The following is a 17,737-nucleotide window of genomic DNA, read 5'->3' on the forward strand; positions in this document are numbered from 1 at the left end:
CAATGATTTCTTTGACTGAGGTTCATACAAGTTGTGTTTTGGATGATCGGATTTGGGACTCAAGAGAATACAATGGGTTTTTATTACACTATGTTCAAACAATAGACCAACCTCTCGTTTTGATTCTTTCAGACAGTAAAAGCGTCCTACAAAAATTGAAAAGCCCGGGAGGTAAAGCTTCACCACTCATCTTGGAGACAGTTCACCTGCTAAATAATATTTTAAATAAAAATAGATCGGTACATCTAATCTGGATTAAAGGCCATATGGGACTAGAAGGAAATGAAATAGTAGATAAATTGGCAAAAGAAGCTATTTCATTGCAATATGTAACCCCTAACTATTTGCAAAACTCGGATATAAAGAATTATGCAAAAATAATGAGTTACAGTGAATGGCAAAGGGAATACGAACTGTCTAAACGATCCAAGGGGCAATTTTATGCAGCCATACAACCAAGCATACCCAAAGCACCTTGGTTCAACAAGTACAGCAATTTCAGCAGGCAATTCTACACCACCATATGCAGGTTAAGATTTAACCACTATTATTCATCACATCATCTAGCTAGAATTGGCATAGAGATCAACCCAACTTGTTCATGCTCAGCAGATACCATGTCTGACAGTAACCACTTAATACTAGACTGCAGTAAACTTGGTAAGGGGAGAGACCGATTGTGGGTGTAGTCGTTAGGTCGGGATGTCCCTAACCCTCCGATTTGCACACTATATTATCGATAAAAAAAGATATCTGCTCGCTGAACGTTCTGGATTCTTATGACTACCTTCAAATTTGAACTGGAAAGTTTTGGGAATCTCAAAAGAAGATATTCCGTTAATGATGTCATGATGTCATTTTTGATGATGTTTTTATCATTTCAGACTGCGCTTTTTGATTATGATTTTTAAAATTTAGCTGTTTCTTACTAAGATTTTTTTTGGCAGGATTCTTTAGATGGGCATTAAAGATAACTGTCTACACAATGGACTTTGTAAAGATAGTGATGTTGAAAAGGAAACATCCAATATTTACATAATAACTTGATCGTATGGACTCAGATGAAGAATAAAAGGGGGTTCAAGGCCAGCTCTGAAACTTGTCTTATCCTGAGCTGCTAATCATCTATCACTATTCGGAGTAATATGTGGATCCAATCGTGCTTTGGCTATCCTAGGCTTAGTCACTCACAAAAAAAGCAAGAAATGATAAAGTGAATTTAAATTAAATTTGTGAATACACTACTTTCATTTTTATGAATATATTGAATCATATTTTTTAACTAAAATTGAAAATACTTTTAATAAATAAAATTGAATAACATTGTAGTTATAATATATTTTACCTTGGTTCCAGCAAAGTTTTATTAAAAATTATAAATTTACGTAATAAATAAGAAATTCCAAGTTTTTATTTTATTGCGAACCGAGAGATAAAAAAGGTGTGAGAAGCTGCATTAACGCTAATGGATAACCTAACTCTAGGCTATGATCGATTGACAAAGGCTCAATCAATCAATGTAGCTTCTTCTTTTCTTTTTACTTCATCTCTAAGGACAAAAAAAAAAAATATATATATATAATATTTTGCATTAAACAAATATTAGAAACATGTTTCTTTCATAGTTTTGGTCTGTTTTTATTTTTAGTATATCAAAAAATTGAAAAATTAATTGAGCAGAGAAAATAATTTTTTTCTGAAGAGAGAGATGATATTCTGAAGCATTAAAGTTCAACGGAATATTACAAGAAATGGTGCCAAACAGTTTGTGCCATATGAACATTTTTATTAGAAAATTAAAAATAAACTCGAGTGGGGATAAGGAAGGGGAAAAAACCTGAGTTATTTGGTCTATTCTAGGTTAGTGTGGGACTATCGGAGAATGTCCCTAATTAAATATTCGCTCTAGTTCATGATAGCTTATTGATGGGCGGTCATTCGACTGAAAAAAGTTTTAAAATACCAGACTTCCTGAACCATCTAATGAACTGGATTAAGTAGGGGAAAGCAACTCCAGTTTCAAAGAAATTCTTAGTGCAAGGCTACGCTAGACACAGCATTCTAGATGGAAGTTAATTCCAAAACGTTCACAAGGTTTTGGAGTATAACTGTGCAAATTGACTTGCAAAAAGATTGATATGGGAACCAAACACTAGACCTGGAAATGCTCACAAATCACAATCCCGCTTAGATTATCATCTCTACACAGCTACGTAGCCGATCTCCTGGCAACCATTTACAAATTACAATAACAACATACGTTAATAGTAGAACAGATCTGCCTTCCAAAACCTCAAGTCATTTCAACTTTTCTACTTCTTACAATGACTTCTTGAGAACTCACTAGAACTTAATTTAATAACCAAGTTGGCTTCTAAAAATGTTTAGATAAAGATAAAATATTTAAAAAATAATTGAAAAAAATATGTTATGTTCATTAAATTTATAAATATGCATGTGATTATGCAAATAAACAAATACCCCGATTCACGTTTGGTACAAAATAACCAATCGAGCTGAAATATCTAACGTACAAGCCTCTCTGCGTCAGAGAAATAATATGCCCCAGTAGTTCCTGGGAAATTCAATAAAGAAAATTCAGTTCAACTTATTATAATACTAAAACAAGTTTCTTTCAATGACTGGAAATTAGAGGTACAGTGAATACTAGCGATACTGCACTTTAATAGGTCTTAATAGTTTACTCGAACACCTCAGCCTTAAATTACAGATCACAGTTTCTAGTACAGCAAAAGATTACGGAGCTCTGTATTTTGAAGACTGATCATAATTTAGGAATTTCAATTCAATTCGTTTTGTGATGAATTACAGCAAGAAAATAGCGCTAATCGGTCATAATAATCGCTGACTTTATACTACGTAGCACACATGCTTTATTTGTATTTTTCATTCATCGTCAAAGGTTGTTTATTATCAGTTGGTGCAGTGAATTTAACTTCAACTACGTTTCGATCTCATTGTCAACTGTTTTATCAAATCGCAGTGCTACCTTTCTTTACGTAAGTAAGAACAAAAAGAATGCCGCAGCTTTGGAAATAAATATTAAATTACCAAAGCTCAAAGAGGTTAATAACTAAGGATAGACCTTTTTTTTAATGCCTTTTCAAATATATTCATGTTTTGTAAATGCTAACTAACCACTCTGTTAATGACAGTGAAGAACGAACAAACTGGATGTCGACTAGGGCAGATAATGAATGGACCGTTTTATCTTACTTTTACATGTACGTTAACTTTCCACATGTATGCTATTTACAGTTGCCAGCTCTATAGAGTTTTGAATGAAAGCGAAAGAGAAATAATATAGGTAAGGAAAAAAAATACAGCAAACCAAAATTTTCATTTCGAAGTTCTTTTTTTATAAATAAATGAATAGGAATGCAAGTAAATCGCTCATTTCCAATGGTTAAGGGAATCCACGATAAAAAATATGTACACAATTTGCTCATTAATAAGAAAACTGAGTAATTAATAGTACAGAAAAGCTGTTCAGATAAGGCACTTTTAATTCTGTAATCGGATTTTCTCCAACCCAGACTTTTTGCAACGCATTTTAATTATGTAAATTAATGCAGAAAAAAAAAATAATCTAATTTCTGGGCTTAGGTTTAAAATTAGATTTTAAATGAGAAAAAAATTTGAAATAAAATTCGCCGTAATGTAAATTCATAATGTACGTGGTATGAAGTTTGAGCCACATTCAAGAAAAATCATGCTTTTCAGGCAATAATTCAAAAATTATAATACATACCAAAAATATATATTAACTATAGTTAGAAAAATACGGTTCAAGTCCATCAAGAGATGGATAATATGGTCGATTTCATCCGTCGTAGAATGCATGTTTATTGTATTCCTGATCGATTTCGGTCTTTCTCGCATGGTCAGAGGTTGTTCATAATCACTTGGCAACTCCGAGAATGTGATTTCCCTATCAATCCTACCTCACATCACACTTGCTGTCTGAGTCTGAGTGAGGGAGGTTTCATGAAGTGTTATAAAAATTATTCAAAATGTTAATGAATCATAAAACATCTGTAAAAATTATGAAATAAAATTAATGAAACCTACGTAGTACTTTTGTAAGTGTTCTGTATATTGTGCATGAGTAATTTTTTTTTTAAATTAATTTATTTCTATTTTTAGGTGTTTCTTAAAAACCCATATTTCTAGAAACAATTTGATATATGTATAATCTATTAATAATTATTTTAAATTAAATTATAAGACTGACTAATAAATTAAAATTCTTTCAGAGTTGTTGTACTTTATTCGGGAGGGGGGCGCGCGAATTTAAGCTGTAAACATTGAAATATATTCTCTGAGGAAACAGTTTTTCATATTCACTTGACTTCGTTTTAATTTTGCCATTACGAGATTGCAGTATATGAGATTTGGCTCTTTAGAACATTTTGCCAAGAAGATTGGAGGAAAATCTGGAGCTATTAAGGAGGAGAGGATTTATCAATTAAAAGATCCTAGAGGATGGTCCTAAAAGCATTTTGACTGCAGTACAGCGGGAATCAGGACTCCCCGATGACAAATAAATAAATAAAGGGGTTCCCAAGTCATGCATTCCGGTGAAAACTGTTTGCCAAGATAGCAATATTTTCACTTATGAGGAGAAGGGAAAGAAAAAATGTAACTTTTAAAGCATTATTATAACTGGAAATTTAGCTTATCTTTCCTTTATAATTTGTTAATTTAATACGTTTTTGTATCAACTATTTATTTATCCCAAATAAATAATAGTAAAAATGTCGAACTTTAATTATCTGTTAATTAGAACTATGTAAGCAATAAGTACTAGAATTTTGTTGCTTACAATGACTATTTTTCCTGAAATAATTTTTGACAAGAAAAAAAAAAAAAACCACCCAGCGCCATGAAATTTATGCTGCTCAGGTCTCTGATGTCGTTTAAGTTGGGAAATGTAAAACGAGATGGTCATGTGAAATGTCTACTTAACATTACGTCCTGTTTATACATTCAGCTAAAGTGGGTCTTCTCGTCTTGTTCGGTATATTGGCAGCCGCTAGCCTGCTGACAAAGAGTAAGTGGAGAGAAAACAACGGAAGGGTGTACGAAGTGAGAAGAAGAGAAAGAAGTATCTGCTGTCGGGTCGTAATGGAATGTTCGCCTCACCAAGTTCTCTAACCAGAGAGTATGAGGGACACAGCCCTATTTTATAAACTGTTGGCCAGCCAGTTATGTTAGTTTAGTAATGTGTATGCGTGGAATTCTAACAGAATGAGAGCATCTCTGAATTAGATCTACATTACAGAATATTTGGACGATAGAAAGTAGGCAGTACGTTAAATAAATTTGAGTACATACTTTTCAAATATTGGGCAATCTCTTAATTTCTTTCTCATTTAGTAAAATAACGTACTATATCAGTCTAACAGATGATTCGAATTTTCACAGAAAGTAAACGTTTTGAGACAGGGAAAAATGGTTTTTACAAACAGGTAGTAAGTTTAACTCAATGCGTAAAATTGCAGATCATTTAAACTTTTTAAAACAAAAGGACATAAAAGTTGGTTGACTTACTAAATTGGGCATAGGTTCTTTGGTAGTGTCCACATGGAAGAGACAGAGGACCAAAGTTAGATATGTATACCAAGAGAAAAAGTTCCAGCGAGAGTCCAAAGTTGAGATGTTTGGGAGAAGTCAAGAATAATTTCTGGCTGCACTTAAAAGAATATTGACGAAAGACAAGAATAGGGTGTGAGCCTTGGCGACAAGACTTTGGTCCTTCGTAGCCATTAAAAACTAAAATTTTCTTAGTATTGAAAGTTAAAATATTTACGCCTCGGTAAATACAGAAGTGCTTTACCAAAATTAAATTCCATTCAATTCAATATTTCTCTCATAATTTTACCACAACCTTACAATGAACAAAAAAAGAGAAATGGTGAGAGAAAGAATCCCCTTATTGAAGAAGCAATTTTCTTTGTTACTGGCAACCTTTTATACGATAATTGTAAGATTATGACGGTTGAAAGGTTTTTTGCTACTGTTTTTCCCGTTTAAAATGTTGAGATTATAAATTGAAGAGAAGGCTGCTAGTGAGTTTTGTTCTTGTTCTCCCTACAGTAAACAAAAACATAATCTCTGTTCCATTAATACCGCAAATCGGATGTTTACAATTCATTACTTCTGTTTTCTTTTCAATTTTTGTTCTTTAAAGTATAATAACAATCTGGGTTCGACAATGCAAACCTCCTTACATACTTATAATAATACTTCATCAATATTCTCTTTTATTTTTCTTTGAATACTTTCTCTTATAATAGAAAGGAATTGTGTTCACTAATATATAGGAAATGGAATTTCCACGGAAAATAATCAGCATTTTAGTCCATTAAAAATTAAAAAAGTCAATAGGTTTAAATAAATATGACTATCTACTCAAAAATATTGCATACAATTTCTATCTTTTCCATTTCTTCAAATATGGCTCTCTTCAATGATCATGGTTCGGTCATACTGAAAAGGAGTCACAGGAATGCCTCACTTGAAATGACTGCAGAATGTGAGGAAGGATTTGGAATTCCTAGGTCAACATCGATGGAGAATGTTTGCTTGTTAGATGACAGACGCTCAGATTCTTCTTGAAGGCTGCAGCCCAATAATTTCGGGGTTTTCTTTTAGGTTCATGCGTTTTTCTAAATGTAAAGGATGCTAAGATCGGGCGTGAAACCTAGGGTTGCTCTTGCAGCTGAAGAGCGTTCTCCCTTTAACTCATTACTTAATCTCATCAATCTTACCTCTCTAACCGTTACTTTCAAAAGCCTACCCTACTCTTATGCAGATGATATTGCTGCACTCATCACGAATCCCGCATTAGAGAAATTTAGAAACATCCTCACTCTTTTGGAAAGATTAAGATATGAATTATTTCCCCTTCTTTATTTCAACAAAATTCCATTCGCTGCTTTTGATTTCGTCCTCTGTCTTGAAATGTATATCGACAAGAGACTTACATGGATTTCCTAAACTCGATTTGAAAGACAAACAACGAATAATCGCTACCGACAGCTAAAATAACTAGAGAAACAACTGATCTAATCTGTCATTACAAAATAAACAACTACCCTGTACAACACAATCAAACTGATCTTTACATAATGGCATCGAGCAGTGGGATTCAACGTAGCATTCAACCCTTAACCTAACCAGCCCTGCCATAGAAAATCCTTCAAAAAATAGTAAACGCTCCTGATTAATATGTTCAAACTATCTAAAATCTAAAACGATTTCAATACTATCTTCCAACCTGAAGTAAACAAAGTATTTTGTCCTTAGCAAGTATAGCATTTCGAATCCTCTAAACTAGGGGTCATCGACCTTTTACAATTTTAAGAACCCTTCGAGCTCATGGTTTTCTTGAAGGAACCTTATATTTAAGTAGCAGATAAAATAGTTTATCAAAGCTTGTTTATTTAATCTTAATGCAAACATCTTAATAAGATATTTGTATAGATGATTTCCATTTTAACGAGTGTTTTGGCTGAGCAAATAGTGATCACTTGCGGAATCCCTGTCAACGTTCCAGGGAACCCTAGGGTACCAAATCCATCTCAAGTCATCTCCAAATTCTCTCTGACCAACTTTCTAGACGGCTTGAACTCACTGGCCTCGAAAATCCATTCTATTGAAAGTTTCAATAAATGATTCACTTATTCGGAATGCTGTTACAGGGCACTTTCTCACCTTCTTCGTATTTACCTAAATACTTATTTCTATTTTTACAATTATTTGCATGTGGATTAGTATTAGGCGCCGATGTAAATTTCAAATCAGATAAAATTTTTATTTATTTTATATTTATTTTTTGTAGTTTAGATGTCAGAGTTCTCCTAATTTTTGCAAAGCCACTTCGGGAAATTACCAGATTACTGTTATCTAAAATAATATTTTAAAAGTTTTATGACAAAGTAAGTTTTTTAGTCATTTTATCACTTTATGGTGAAAAAGTGTTTTAACAGTTTAATAAAATTATATGCTAATCGACAAGTTTGCTAACAAGTTATAGAACTTTTTTTTTCCCATCAGATAAGAAATTCATTATAATTTAGCCGGTAGATTTTTACTGAGAAAACAAACCACCTTAAGGGAAAATAAAGGGTGTAGCCTGCTGGTTACCTGAAGATAACGTGGTTCGATAAAATGACCTTTTTTTTAGTGTGGTGTTTGGATATTAATTAACTTTTTACTTATTAGAATGACGACACTATTAAAAATGAAAGACACTTTTTTCAAATTACGTTCTTTTGAAACCCTAGTGATTTAAGTAACTTTGTATTATTCCAAAATTCAAAAAAAAGAGGAATTGTTAATAATGATTAGGTACGTGCGTAATTTTGATTTTTTATGGTTAAAATAGGCTGTTTTTTTTTCTTCTTTTTTTAAAAATCTATTTCTTGCAACAAAAGGGAAATTCTGATTCGAAATAGATTAAAATAAAATAAATAAGACGATTGAAGTAACATCTATGGAGATGACAGTCTTTGCACGTTATGAATGAATCATGAACTTAACAGCGTGGTGTGTTGACGGGCGAATAGCAAGAGAAAGTGCACCATATATGTATGTAGGTGGCTTGAGATTTGTATAGCAACAAGTGGTAACCTTGCGCTGCCAGTATATCTGTGTGTGGGTATGCCGCCCCCGGAGTAAGTGTAGTGTGTGATCAATAAGGGACAACAATAGAGTACAGCCAGGAGGCGGTGTCTTCCACATATATACACACTTCTTTAGATAACTATAGGCCCCTTATCTTCTGAAATTATTTAGCAGCATTCGTCTAATGTGAGTATTGCTAAAAATTAAGAAAATTATTCTGGTATATACTTGATTAGCAGAGTTTCCATTTAGTTTTAGTCCCTCTACAAGGAGTTTGCTAGAATAGAATAGAATCAATTATATATGTATATATATATTTTTTTAAACGGAGATTTAAACATCAACATGATGTAATTTTGTGAATTTAACAATAAATACCTCGAACACATAAATTAATAGAGAATCGCAAGTATTCCTCACTAGAGCGTTTTGTTTTACTTTCATTGTCGAGATTCCCTGTGATTGACATCAATTAAGGAGAGGTTCACTTCTACATCAAGAGGTAAGTATTTTCCAACTGATGTTTCCATACTCTCACTAATTTATCGAATCAAATTGGGAATTCTAACAACATTTAGCTGTCTAACAAATTGCCGTGAATTGCCGTTTGTAATTGATACAAACTTACTAATTAAAGGTATATTCCAATTTCCATTTGATGTAAACCGGAGGTTAAAAGATGTTTACAAACTTTACCGGAAACATATTTCCATTACTTTAGATAATTATTGATCAATGAAATCACTTAGACATTAAGTAAATACTTACATTTAGTTTTGAGAGTACAGGAACTATGTTTTTACTTTCTTTTATCGAAGAAAGGAACGTTTATTTATTTGAATTTCCTGTCTTTAACGATTTGTTTTTTCTTGTATACTCGTATATTATTTACCTATTCGGTTAAGGGCCTCGACTGTCTCTTACTTAACAAAAATAGATAAATAAATAAATTAAAAAACAACCTCTTGGGTTGTGACACGAACATATTAGTAAGGCTTCTGTTCAAAAGGAAACGAGGCTGATTTTAAATAACTACCTTTCCAGGTCAAAGCTCCAAGAACAGTAGATGGAGGGATGTCGCCCGGAAAAGCCTACCATATCTTGTCCACCTAGACAGAGACAGCTGAAATTGCAGGTGCTGGATGCCCATTTACCTCTCCAGAGGGCCCCTAAGATGTCCTAACTTCATACTAATAACCTCAACTTTAAAAACTAGTCCCTACCATTTTCTCGTTCTACAGTCACGGAAATTAAGTAGCCATTTCCAGCTAATTGGTGCCCTGCTTAGTAACAGCCTCTAGGCAATTATGTCAAACTTTGTAAATTTAAAAGAGTCATCAGGAAGAGCAAACCTTATCACAGATAGACCATATGTGGAAATTCTCAGAAACAGGTATTCGCTCCCTTTACGGTAATATAACATAAATTACTCCAAACATTACGCATACATCCGATTTGTGGCTCTATAAAGTGATGCTTTCTAATTACCACATCCTTATTGGTCAGCTTTAGCTCAGTTAATCTTTGAGGAGAAGTTCTTGAGAAGAACACAATTTTGGGAATCTAGATAATAACAATCATTTAATTTGTTTAAACATTAGTTTTTACAAATAGAGTTAGTTCAGTGCCGAAATGATAATATTATGAAGACAAAATAAGAATGTAAAATAAACATCAACTTTGATTACAGAATAAGAACAAAATACAAAACTTTCAATTACATAATTATAAAATTAAATAAACAAACAAAAGGCATTATATTGGAAACAAAAACAAAAAGAACAGGAAATTCTGGATAATAGAAAGAAAATAATATTTATAAAAATAAACATAAAGGAATACTTAGGGTGAAACAAATAAAACAGGGAAATAATTTATAAGATCCCTTAGGGACTTGGCGTTTAGAAAATAATTATAAATATTGATCATATTTTGAATGTGAAGAAGATCGCTTAATGGAGAGCTGAGGGAGCATTCATAGTCTTGTAAATATGTCGATCTTAAATGATTTAAATGGCTAGGCAAGCAAATAAAATATGAGGCAACGATTCTGGCACTTTGCTACATAAAATACATACATCACTAGCTATAATCGAATAAAGAAATCCAAATAGAAGCTCAATAATAAATTGGACTGCCAAATTGATTTTAATGCTGCCTTCAATTTTCAAATTTACATACCTCAAAGCTAATTTTTCCCGTCTGATTATGTTTTATGGTGTTAAAAACATAGTGTGCGTATTGGCTGGCATCTGAAACAAGAATACAAATAATATCAATAAAATTCTATTAAGGATATTTAGAATTTAACAATTAAAACTATTTAGCTGGGCTTTTGAAACCAGATTATTCTAACACGAATGAAAGGAAAATTGTTACCTTTAAAGTTCCTAGCAAAGTTAAAGTTTGGCTTAAATTTCACTTATCCAAGTGTATGGGAGGAGAAAGATGGTGGCTTCCTCTGTATTCAAGGAATTTCCAGATTACAAGATGTGCAAAAGGGGATTACGAAGTACTTTAATTAAGGTGGAACTCCAAGTTTATAAACTCTTTGACTAAGAAAATTGTATGCAGTTGAATGTACAGCAGTTCATATCTGGTTCATGTGGTTTTTGGCTTATTGTAGAGTGCAGAGCACGAGATGTGGGCTCTGTTATTGCCGCACTCCATAGCTCTCCTCTACAGGTTGTTTTTCCTCTTTATGATAACCATGTCTGTACTATTGTTGTTTGTATGGTTCAAAAACCCACTGTATTCTACCCACATCATGGGTATTCAAAACTATGGTCAATGTTTTAGGATTATAGGGATTATGAGATATGTTAGTTAAACTATACTTTGAATGTTTACAATTTTCTGATCTTATTAAAATTCTGGGTTACCACTCACGACTGTCTCTTACAGTTCTTATAGTTTTTCTCAAACTTCGCTTGTTTTTTTATAAAATTTTAATTGTTTCAAAGTAGGACAAGACCCTCTGCAGTTAAAGCCGGAATTCCAAGGAGGTTATAAACAGCCAGTCAGTGGGATAGATCCTTACGTTGCATACCGGCTATTGTAAATGCTTTTTTATCCTTGTACTTGGAAGTGGACTAGCTGGCGAGGTAGGTTGGCACCACGAAGTGGTTATTCCTAAGTACCGACACTCCGCTCTTGGAGAGCCTGTGTATTCATCATGTGTTGGAGAGAAAACCACGCCACCCAGATCTTTGGCAGGATGTGCTATACTATTTCTTCTCCTTGAACTTCCCTAGAGTATTAGTTAATAATTACTCTAAGATCTTATCTGGCATTAGAAATGGACACAATAAATTATTTCAAGATCGCAGTGCAATATAGCTGCAAAAAAAAAACTTCAAAATCTATTCTTCGATGGAACAAGAGTCAAATGCTTCTAATTAATGGCCGCAAAAATGTTTAATAATATCACTGATTGTATCCGCACTGCGGACCTAACCACATTTTCAACTTCTTATAACACTCAGAAAGTAGCTAGCATTCCATCGGTGGAAAGGTTTCTTTGAATAGACACTGAATCTTTGATATTAGGTAAAAGAAAAAGCTGGAAATGCTGGAAATTCAACGACCGCCCACCCCCCACCCCCAGCGCTGGATGTCCAATGACCGCTCATGAGATCTTAGTACCTGTCCATAACTTAAGACCACAATTATATTCTTACGTAGCATAGTAATTTAGCAAGCATTTCACTGGAAATCTAACCCTAAAAACTAGTCATAAATATATTTCTTCAAGACATTACGAATAATTGAGGAGAAGAACTACGTCCAAGCAAAAAAAAAAAGAACGCAATTATTTGGAGACAAAAAAAAATATCAATAAAATTTCATTAAGGAACGCGGAAGTGAAAATGAACGGATCGTTTCTTTCTGCACTTTTCTCCTTCAGAAGTTTATACTCTGAATAAAGTTATTAAATATAACTGACAGAGGACTTTTTTATACAGGTATAAATGAAATTATTTGATTGGAATGTGCTAAAGAAAGATATGATCTTTAAAGTTTTTTTCTTTTTTTGACATAAAATGAAGACAGAAATAGGATACTCTAGTGGACAACGTAGTTGGGGTAGAAAGAGAATTTTCAGAAGAAATGAAAAAGGAAATAGAATTATAGAAGTAAAGGCGTACGGGACACAGTGGTCTTGGCGTAAGAAACTTGGACTAAGATGTCCATATGATAGTATTATTCTATTTCCAGCACACAACTTACATACTTGTCACATACCTCTACCGAAATATGGCTACCTAGGGCCTCCTTAGAATAAGTTCACCAAACGTTCTCCTACCCCTTGTTGACCCAACTATATAACAGTAAAAATGGTTATGTCTTCTGTAACCGCTGCTACTTATATTTAATGCATGAAACCGCAACATGTCAAGAGCTTTATACTATTTACATAAAAATGACACAATATCACCCAAACTGTTGAATACATTTTCAATATAGTAGTTTTATATTTTCATTTTCCTTTTCTTATTTATTTAAGAAAGAATCGACCGTGCCTACTACATGCTATATAACAGATCGTACAATAATTTGTAAGAATGTGTGGGCCCCTAAATATTCATAATAAGAAAACAAAACAGAGACAAAAAAGGGACTATTTTCCTTTAAAAGAAAGGTACACAGGTGGATTTTTTCTAGTGATAACTCGAGATAAAAAAATCTGACTCGAAGCATTACTTTATCTTTAAACTAATGCTACTACAACAACATCCTACCTTAAAGAAAGTAATAAGAGAAATCAAAAATAAGATCACAGGCGCCACAATCGACAAAGTTTTAGCAACAATGTAATTACGGTTGCTGGGTCCCTCCAACTCTATATTAGCTTTGAAGGTCGTGAATATACATAAGTAATTCATAGAAAAGTATGTCGTCTCCTCCTGATTGTTAAGTTGGACATAAAGCCAGCCTAAAAGTACGGAGAAGCATTTATTTATTTACTGTCGACTTAATATCAGAACCCATGCTTAATTGTAGGGTATATAACGTTCATTAAGTAATACAGGGTATGGAAAAAATGACACTGAAAGGCTATCTTTTGGTTACCAATGGAATCTCAAAAATCTATTGAAGGCATAATTTTTATTTTAAGAACTAAGTGTTTTTTTTTAAAGGTACATATAACGATTAAATAATTTTTTACTAAAAACAAACAATAAACAAACATTGTGAACGAATCCTTTTGACACATGTGTTCGCAATTATTGAGAGAAAAGCAACAGCAATTAAGTGCAATCTGTTATAAGCCTCTTTTGACGATAGCCATATGTACAATGTAAAAACACTGCCAATGTACATCATGTTTGTCTATTGGGTGTCAAACAAGTCCTGGTAGGAAATACAAAGTGGAAAAAAAACCAAAACAAAAAACCCTTTTTGGATTAGTAATTTGTAACCTCGCCGAGCATTGTAACCTTGCCGAGCACTTTTTGTTTGTAATGTCCCTTTGCCTTACTAACTAGAATGTATCTACTACATCACTAATATTCTTTTTAAAAGCTTTATTTCTTTACTGTTTTTTTTGCTCCCCATTTTTCTCTGGCCAACATTTTTGTCGCCATTTATCTTCATTACCACCCATGCTTTATTCTTTCTCAGCTGTTTCAAGTTTTGAATACATATTTTCCCCTTACTTTTGAATATGTTCTTTTTTTAAAGATTTAAAATAGTGTGAGAGAATATTAAAAGAATTTGTTTACAAAATTGATACCCATTTATTTTTTTCTATCATTTCTACAATCTATTTCAAGCATGTACTAATTTAACCTTTATTCGAATTTATGTGGCAGAAAAAAAACGCCCTTTTTTTGAATGTTTTTTCTCACTTACTTTAATGGATTAATTAGGTGCTTATTGTACTGTAACATTAATTTTTATAACCAGCTAAGCTGTGTACTTGGTGCTTTTTGTTTGAAAAAAAAAATGTAGGTACGTGGTGCATTTTCAAATTAGGCGATAAATGCATTTTTAATTAAAATTAGTTTTTTTTTTTTTTACACGCTAAAATGCAACAGCAAAATGGTGAAGCAGCTTTAATGGTAAAAAAAAATATGTAGTATCATTTGTTTATTAAATTGTAATATTAACTGCAGGCTTTGAAGCATTTAACATTTATATAATTGAAAACAATATAAATATACTGGGTGTTCATTTTAAGACGGCTCAAATGCATTTCATGCTTAAATGGTTAATCTGAGCGAAAAATGGTAGAGGAAAAATTTGTTGCACCGTCACCTCTAGTTTCAGAATATGTGACTTGATTTTAGATTCCCTGTCCACATACGCGGCTGACGCGCGACCAAAAGTGAGGGTTCGCTGTTGACCCCCGTTTTCATATACACAGTTTTAAAGAGTATAAAAAGTTATGAAAGAAACCGGAAACCCCAATTCGATATCTTCAAAATTAAAGGTGCTAGGCCATTTCAAAATCTGGTATTTTCTAATCATATTTCAATTTTTTAACTTGTTATCAAAGAGAAAGAAGATCACGTGATAGGTCATTTTTATGAATTTTTTCATCCCCTTTCTACTAAAAATATTGCCAAGGCAATAAAGCTAGTATTTTTCTTAATATCGGGAAATAAGTCGTTTTCCGAGTGATTTTTCTAAGAAAAATCAAATATTAAGAGCTTTAGATGTTCTCAGGTATACCCAAAATGGCTAAAAAATAATTTTACATCTGTTACAAATAAGAAGGTTTAAAAATTATTTGGTAATTTTGGGAGAGTTGCGTTTAATTACCAAAAAAAGTGGAAACCTCCCGCCACATATTTAAGTGATCAATATCTTTCATGTAAAGGATCAAACTTATTCCTTAATTTATCAAATAATGCACTTTACTCAACTTTTGAAGCATGTACTGTGCCTTCAAAGGTGCCTCCTCAGATACAGAGAGCAGTTGATAACCTCCTGGCTAATCTGGCTTGCGAGCCAGAAGTGAAACTAGAGGTGAAGGGCAACAAATTTTTCCTCTACCATTTTTCGCTCAGATCAACCGTTTAAGCATGATTTGCATTTGAGCCGTCTTAAAATGAACACCCTGTATATTAGCTAGAGATAAAGGACATTGGCCTTGTCTTTAGCGATTTGAGTACACAATATAACTTCGCGTTATGCTTTGAGGGAGGCCCAACTCTTGTTAGTTTTTATGAAGTTATTAGTTCAACCACACGGAAAACAAAAAAAAAATCCAAATAAAAGAAGTACCCGAGCGACTTGAATATGTAAAAATAGATATCACCAAAAGATTTAGCCAAACCATAAAACTGTTCATTACAATCAAATGAATTAATTACTAGTAAGATCAAGAATGACGTATAGACTCCTTTTTTTTTTTTTTTTTTAATTAAGCGATATACAACAAAGGTTATGGTTAAAAAGAATTCTCCCTTTATTTGGTTATAAGTTACTAGGTAACAAGCAAAAAATGTCATGAATGTAAATAGAATTCAAATAAACACGGGACTGTAATTGTGGCTTCTTGTGACATAATTATTTTTTAAATGTATAATTATTTTACCACAAAATTGAAATTAAATTTTTCAGTCTAGTTTCTCATTAGTTAGATTTATGATTAAGATTAAATAAATATGATTCCTCATTGATTTTTAACAGTCATTTTAGTAATTATTTTTAATTCCCCCGTTCACTAAAAATTTCTTCTTGGTTGCTCTTTATTAAGCAACAATAGGGAATGGTATTTTCTTTTGTTGAAAGTTCTGAAGAAAAGATATCTCATTATAGAACGGAAAAGCTTGAGGTCTCTTGGTAATGGAACCTTATAGACCTTGTGTAAGGAATTCAAGCTGTTAAGGCTAGCTTTTCATTTTAATTGCTTGTAACGGAGAAATAGTGCGAGAAAGTTTATTTTTTCAAAATTGTGTTTTCCACCAGAAATATGGAAAAATATTTTTATACACGCCTCTTTTTTTTTGGATATTTTAAAAACAAAAAGTTACGATTGACTTGGAACCCACAAACACCACTTAAACGATTTGAAATTAACGGATACTATCTAAAACTTAAAAGACTACTAGCCTAACGAACTAATCTTTCACTTAATAGCAAACGAATGATATATGTAACACTTCTATCCTAAAAACCTACCTGGACGTAAACGGTCCTACGTTCAGCGAACTCAAGCCACTTCAGTCTAAAAAATCTCCCACACTATCGTTAACGCTCCAATGTTTCAATTCATACCACACAGACTTAAGAATTCCGTTTGTTGCTATAAAAACTTCCATCAGAACTTAACAGTCTCATTCCAATCCTATTGTCCACCATTTATTATCTTATCACATTCCTGATCATGCTCCTCCGCGATTAAAATGCCTGTGGCTTAGCAATTTTCTCTCTTTCTGAAGAGAGTAGTCAATCCTAAAGATGACTTAGGGAGAGTTATCACTGCGTAACTTCTCCCCTCAATTAGTGAGTGAGTAGTTTTTTTTTTTTTTTTTTTTTTTGCGCATCAACAGCTGAGGTCATTAGCGCCCGGAGCTTTTTCCAGTGCACTGCCGGCCTCCGGACAGTGTTCTCTCGTTACAGACAACGCTGTCCATCACCGGACAGTGAGCTGTAAGAAGCTCCTAGGAAGAGAAAATCTATGGGTCAGCTGCTGGATTCGAACCCGGGACCTCCGCGTGGGAGTCCAGTATGCTAACCTCATAGCTAATCCCTTCCCTCTAGAGTGAGTTGTAGTGTCAATATTATTGTTATTGTTACTAATAGTGTAGTTGCAATGGTTTAAAAATAAATTTAGGTTTTAGCTGAAATAAAAATTCAGTAATCTTATATTATTTAAATTTCGTATGAATGGTGATTGCTCTTGTAGCCTTATTTATTTACAAGTTTTATTTTGTCAGTAAAATTTAGTTTCAAAAAAGGTTTGAAACCTTCTATAGGGCTTAAACAGTACTATGATGGTTTTATAAGCTTCAAAAATGGAAGGGAAAAATACATATCCGAGTTGAGGTCTCAGTCAGTTTTTATAAAATGGTATGTAAGGGCGTGTTTGTCTCTAAAGTTAAAAATGAAAACCACACAAAAGCCACAACTA

At 33.0% G+C, this 17,737-nt stretch overlaps 1 protein-coding gene across 5 annotated transcripts in view; it reads right to left on the reverse strand.

Annotated features, from left to right (window-relative positions):
* LOC141461151 (A-type potassium channel modulatory protein KCNIP2-like) overlaps positions 1 to 17,737 on the reverse strand; it is a 319,616-nt gene that overhangs the window by 7,656 nt on the left and 294,223 nt on the right. For 4 of the 5 annotated variants that reach the window (XR_012462621.1, XR_012462620.1, XM_074141913.1 and 1 more), the window contains one exon: positions 10,834 to 10,904. Coding sequence is in view for 3 of the 5 variants with exons in the window: in XM_074141913.1 (XP_073998014.1) it covers positions 10,834 to 10,904 (71 nt within the window). In the remaining 2 variants the exon portion in view is untranslated. Of the gene's footprint in view, positions 1 to 10,214; positions 10,714 to 10,833; positions 10,905 to 17,737 lie in introns of those variants that run through there. The other variant, XM_074141914.1, reaches the window with a different exon arrangement.

The sequence above is a fragment of the Rhodnius prolixus genome, unplaced genomic scaffold, assembly GCF_049639745.1.
Source record: "Rhodnius prolixus isolate KJV_2025 unplaced genomic scaffold, Rpr scaffold_6, whole genome shotgun sequence".
In the NCBI taxonomy this organism is placed as follows: Eukaryota; Metazoa; Arthropoda; class Insecta; order Hemiptera; family Reduviidae; genus Rhodnius; species Rhodnius prolixus.